Consider the following 6213-nt stretch of genomic DNA (forward strand, 5'->3'; position numbering starts at 1 on the left):
GGAAGAAGAAACTAAAGTTAACATTTAGGAGAGGGGTTGAAGGTGAGGAGCTTAATGCACAGGAGGACAGGGTTTGGATGTTAGCTTTCATGTATGGCATTAGGGACTACGGTGAACCTTTCTGGGTTAGAGACTAAGCAAATGTGTAGTGGGAGGGTTTGGTGTTCTGCTTGGGGTGTCAGTCTGTGGTTAGAGCATGGGCAAGCTCTTTGGCTTAGGGTTTTGTTTAGGTCTGCAAGAAGACCTCAGAGCATTTTAATGCTCGTGTGAAAGGCAGGGATCAGGGTGAGCAGGAGAGGAAATGGAATGGAAAAGGGTTATGGACTAATTTGGGCTTCAAGGGATATTGGTGTCAAATATTAGAGCAGTGGATTCCTGTCAGGGTGTGGAGTGGCATGTAGATTTTGGTATGAATGTTGCTGGTTCAAATAGGGTAAGGGCCTCACAGGACTGCTTTAAGTAAGCTTTATGGTGGGATCAACATTACCTGAACATTCTTACGTCTCCAAAATCATTAGCTTCAGCTGACCAAGCTCCTGTTCCAGCTTCAGCTGACCAAGCCCCTCTTCCATCCCCCATATCTCATATCTCTCCTGGCCAGGCTTCTCCTGACTTCCCCATATCAGTCATCTTCTTAGGGGCAGCTTTTGAAGCCTTTCATGATCTCAGAGTAGCTGTCTCACCTCTGTTGGCTACTCTGTTCCTGAGAAAGGAGCAGCTCCTAAGCCAGCATGGAGAAGGACACAAAGATCTGTAGGAGCACCCTTCACCATGTGCCCAGTGACTCTGCCACACCACAAAACTGAGCTTCCTACCTTCAGTTTTAGTTCCAGAATGGACCTATGGACACAGGGTAAGTTTTTCCAGGCCCTCATGCAGGCTTTCTGTTCCCCCAGTCATCTGGGAGGCAGTGGCCCCCTCTGTGTAGAAAACTGACAACAGCCGTGAAGGATGAATTAGGGAAAAGCTGAAACCTCTGACATGCCAACCCCTATCCAAAGCTCTTCCTCTATGGGGGCTCGCAGCTCCTTAGGAAGAGAGGATGTCCCAAAGTGTGTGCAGAGCAGGTGCATCTGCTGGCCTGTCATGGAGACCAGCCAATAGGAGCCTAAAGGCACCGCTCCCAGCCAGGAGTCAACGCGTGACTTGTCACACCTTGAAAGTGAAGCCTGTGAATTGAGATAAAGACAGTTTATTAGGATAGGAAATAATATGTACAACCAAATGATGCACAATGCAATTGCTCACCACCCGCTGACCGATGCCCAGCCTATCTCCAAGCAGCCGGCCCCCCACCCCGGCTAGCCACCCCTATATATTGTTCAGCATGACGTCAGATGGTGTGGAATACCCCTTTGGCCAGCTGGGGTCAGCTGTCCTGGGGCTGTCCCTTCCCAGCTCCTTCTGCACGCCCAGCCTGCCCGCTGGTAGGACAGAGGGAGGAGCTGAAAAGTCCTTGGCTTGGTGTAAGCATTGCTCTGCAGCAATTAAAACACCAGCATGTTATCAGCACTCCCCTCATCCCAATCCAAAACACAGCCCCCTACTAGCTATTAGGAGGAGAATTAACTCTATCCCAACTGAAACCAGGACAATGTCATATGAGAATCATACTATTAGTGTGGTTTTGAGAGTTGACGAGAAGCCGGGGGACGTGGCTACACATGGGTTGTTGTCAATCGTATTTTGTTACTTTTGAGATCCTTGTGATTTGAGATAGGGAGATTGGGGTCTGCGCAGAAGAGAGGGAGCCGGTTGAAACCACCCCTGCGGTCTCAACGAGATCCAGGAACCGACAGAGTCTCCCCAAGAATAAAAGTTTCCTCTTGGTGATGAAGAAGGACTGTGTGCCTTCATCCCCACGACCCCCAACGACCACCACCAAGAGACACTGCACAGGTGCCAAAAGGAGGAGTTTGTGAAAATACTGATTATAAATCAAAGTGGGAATAGGTCATCCATATGTATAGGTGTACTCAGGTTTCTTATGAATATGTAAATGCAATGTTCTATATATTGAGAAAGTTGGACGGCTGTGCGTGCGTGGTGGTAGAGCGTAGACTCCCCATGCACCCAGCGCTGTTTCCTTGCCTATAAATCCTGCTAAATTCAGATTGAGTTGTACTGTCATTTCTAACAGCAGGTAGAAGTGATCTCTATAACACCAGGTAGAAGTCATCAGCCGGGCCTGACCCCAGCAGCAGGGCTCAGCAGGACAGGGTGGCAGTGGCAGGAGAGCAGCTCTGCATGGACCCAGTGCTGCTGCTCCCTGGCCGTGCTGCTGGGATGGGACTCTTTTCCTCTGCAGCCCTGCACACGGGCACTGCCCCTGCAGAGCCAGGCCACGTCTCAGAGGAAGGACGTCAGAGCAGGCAGTGAGTCTCCTTTCTTTTATTTAAATTCCCAGAGAGCCTAGCTCTGCATATACAGAGTGTCTGAGCTATACTCGACAGGTACATCCTGTAAAAGAAATGAGATGAATCGGATCAGTTTAATGGGCAACTTCAGCTGTATTAACACAAAGTCCTGTAATAAAAACACTCATCAGGTGTTCTTACAGTCATTGATATTATTAGTCATCTGCAGAAGTAGAATGGAAATTTATTGCTTCCAAACACTTCTAGTCATTAATTTCCACAGCGCATGCTTGAGTTCCTGGTTCCTCATGCTGTAGATGATGGGGTTCACTTCTGGAGGCACCACCGAGTACAGAACTGCCACCACCAGGTCCAGGGATGGGGAGGAGATGGAGGGGGGCTTCAGGTACGCAAATATGCCAGTGCTGACAAACAGGGAGACCACGGCCAGGTGCGGGAGGCACGTGGAAAAGGCTTTGTGCCGGCCCTGCTCAGAGGGCATCCTCAGCACGGCCCTGAAGATCCGCATGTAGGACATCACAATGAAAACGAAACAACCAAATAATAATGAAACACTAAACAGAAGTGCCCCAACTTCCCTGAGGTAGGCATCTGAGCAGGACAGCTCCAGGATGTGGGGAATCTCACAGAAGAACTGGTCCATAGCATTGCCTTGGCAGAGGGGCAGGGAAAATGTATTGGCCGTGTGCAGGAGAGCATTGAGAAAGCCACTGCCCCAGGCAGCAGCTGCCATCTCGGCACAAGCTCTGCTGCCCAGGAGGCTCCCGTAGTGCAGGGGCTGGCAGATGGCAACGTAGCGGTCATAGGCGATGACGGTGAGAAGGGAAAACTCTGAACCAGCCAAGAAGGCAAAGAAAAAGACCTGTGCAGCACACCCTTGATAGGAGATGGCCCTGGTGTTCCAGAGGGAGTTGGCCATGGCTTTCGGGAGAGTGGTGGAGATGCAGCCGAGGTCGAGGAGGGCGAGGTTGAAGAGGAAGAAGTACATGGGGGTGTGGAGGCGGTGGTCACAGCCTACGGCAGTGAGGATGAGGCCGTTGCCCAGGAGGGCAGCCAGGTAGATGCCCAGGAAGAGCACGAAGTGCAGGAGCTGCAGCTCCCGCGTGTCTGCAAATGCCAGCAGGAGGAACTCGGTGATGGAGCTGCTGTTGGGCATTTGTTGACTTTGGACACAGTTGTCATTGGAAAAGGAGAAGGCAGAAAAAGTTAGAATAGACTTCTCTGAGGAAAACCTATTGCAAGTCTTAGTGTACTCTCATCCCAAGCCTCTCTTTGCAGGAGGACTTTCTGCACCTCTATCGCACTGGGAGCAAGGATTGCTGTGGGCTCCAGAGGAGTCCTTCCTGCTATGCAGCAGTTGGGAAGCAGGAACATGGGGGAAACTCAAGTTCAGGCCACTTAGGAGATCCAGGAACTTGGCGGTGTTGTTGCAAAGAACACCTCCACCCTCACTGTAGAGCAAGGCAGATTTTCTTATGCTTAGTACAACAATCACACTCTTGTGTTTCCCAAGAAGTGGAGACAGCTGAAAACCAGCCCCAGTCTGCGTGCAGATGGACAGAATCCTCACCTTGTATCCAGAGGCATGAGCAGGATCTCACCTCTTCCCTCCTAATCAGGGCTGCAGAGGCCTCACTCCAGCTGCCCACAGACAGCCATCCAGCAGCACGAAGATGGCCTTAGCACGGAGCCGTCTTTTCCTTGGGGCACCTGGACAACACAAGGATGCCACGACACAGATGTGTTTTACTGGAGAGCAGCCTGCAGCCCAGGACGACACCCCACAGACACCTGAATAACCACAGGCTGCGGAGTCCCAGCATCCAGCTGCACCTCCTGCAGTGTCTGGAGGAGGTTTGTCCACCCTGCTCTTGGATAGCCAGGGGCACCTGGCTTAGGGCACTGCAAGGGGCTCCTGCCAGACTTCCTCACCTCGCCGTGCAATCCAGCAGGACTCTCCAAGCCTACTGCATTGCCCACTGCCCTCCCAGAAACAAGACCCAGCACGACACCCTGCCAGGACGTGCAGCTGCATGGCCCTGCAGCCAGAGACTTACCTTGTCAAGGGCTGTGCAGGTTTCTCCTGCCACAAGCTCTCAGCATCCTCCCACTCCCAAGTGCCTCCAAGCCTTCTCTCCTTCTGTCCTCTTGGTGTGCCACCTGCGCTCAGAGCCCCCAGCCCTGCTGCGCTGTGCAGAGGAGCTGCTCCTGGGCAGAGCTGTGTCTCTGCAGCAGGGCCCTCTTGCCAGGAGCTCTCTCTGTCCCAGGAGCCCGGCCCAGCTCAGCAGCAGAGGCCCAGACCAGGGCATTGTCATCACTCCTCTGGGGGCTTTGCTGATGAGCCCATGAACCTCAGGCCCTGAGAGACAATGGAAGACATCTCGGAAGGAGTCCAAGTCAGAGGCAAGTTTCCTGCCGTGTCCCCCTGAGGGCCAGCACTGACACAGCCTCCCTTGGAGCTCGCTAGAGCAGAACCTTGGAGGCAGTGAGGACAAGTAGACAAAGGCAATGTGAAGGTGACACTGATGTGCAGGAAAACTGGATGTGTTTCACCAAGAAGAAGGCCCAAGCCTTGACCCGCAGTACCTGGGAATGGAAATCCTTTCCCTTCACACCTTGCTCCGGGCTCTTCCTGGGGCAGTAGGAGATGAGGATTTCTTTCTCTTCATGTCCAGTCTCAACATCCTGAAGTCAACTTTGTGGCATTATTCCTTCCTTGTGCCATTTCACCCTAGAGAGGAGAAAGCTACAGCATCTCCACAACCACCCTTCAGGCAGTCTCAGGCTACTTTTGCTCTGTTTGGAGTCTCAACGCCACGGCTCCAGAGAAACCCAGGTCCCTCAGCCTCTCAGCAAAAGGCAGGGGCTTTAGGTCCTGAACCCCACCTTGGCAGAACCTCTCTGGGCACTGTCCTGCAGTTGTCCTAAATGAGGAGCTACACAATGGGACACCCCTGGGTGGGTGGTGTCACACTGGCTCTGAGCTGAGTAGAAGAACTCTGATTTTCTTGATGGCCATGAACCCCTCCACAGCAGGCTGTCCTAGGCAATCCCAGACCTGTACCTTTTTCACTGTACCTTTTTCCCTGTTCCTGTAGACCATTGTGGGGGTGGTTGCTCACTGAATATGAGCTATGTTAAGTCAGATCTTCTTGGTGGCCATGCTCCTCTTAAGGCAGCTTTAGGAAGTTGGCCAGGTTCCTGGAGAGCAGGCAGCACTGCTCGTATGGCATCCCTCGTGGTGCCCAGGCCCTGCTCCTCCTGCTGGGCACTGCTCACTCAGCAGGGTCCCAGCCTGCCCTGATGTGGGGGGTTCCTCTTCCTCTGGTGTAGGACTAGGTTCTTCTCCTTGTCAATGCCAAGAGGTTTCTCTAGGCAAAATCCTACAGTTCTCCAAGGTTCCCCTGCTCTAATGCTCCATTCTGTCAGCTGTTCATGGCTGCAGGCAAGCACTTCAACCTTTGTGTGATTGTGCTATCTCTGACAAGACAACAGCATCAGGACCGCAGGACAGTTTGGGTAATACAGGAGTAACCAGTTGAATGGAATTGCAGAACACAGTCAAAGAAGGGTAGGGGATGGAAGGCTGCCAGGTTCCAACTTCTCTGTGCTTCCTTCTTATGCATGTCTGGAGCTGTGTCCTGAATGTTATGGGGCTGTGCAGGTCAAAGTTAGAAGGGCCAAAGCCCAGCTGGAGCTCAATCTGTCTATTACTGTCAAAGACAATAAAAACTGTATATATAAATACTTGAATAAAGGAGGATTAAGGAGAATCATCATCCTTTTAGTGGCTGTGGGGGGGAACCTTGTGACAAGAGATGAGGTAAAGGCTGAG

The 6213-nt window shown here is 52.1% G+C and overlaps 1 protein-coding gene across 1 annotated transcript; it reads right to left on the reverse strand.

Moving 5' to 3' along the window:
• Nucleotides 1-2601: 2601 nt before the first annotated feature.
• LOC118159705 (olfactory receptor 14J1-like) lies at nucleotides 2602-3534 on the reverse strand. Its single transcript, XM_035314268.1, has one exon. The coding sequence runs from the start codon at nucleotides 3532-3534 to the stop codon at nucleotides 2602-2604; it is 933 nt and encodes a 310-aa protein (XP_035170159.1).
• Nucleotides 3535-6213: the final 2679 nt, after the last annotated feature.

This window comes from Oxyura jamaicensis, unplaced genomic scaffold, assembly GCF_011077185.1.
Source record: "Oxyura jamaicensis isolate SHBP4307 breed ruddy duck unplaced genomic scaffold, BPBGC_Ojam_1.0 oxyUn_random_OJ71737, whole genome shotgun sequence".
Classification (NCBI taxonomy): Eukaryota; Metazoa; Chordata; class Aves; order Anseriformes; family Anatidae; genus Oxyura; species Oxyura jamaicensis.

Coding starts and splice junctions, on each gene's coding strand:
- LOC118159705 (XM_035314268.1), bottom strand. CDS start 3,534: ATGCCCAACAGCAGCTCCATCACCGAGTTCCTCCTGCTGGCATTTGCA.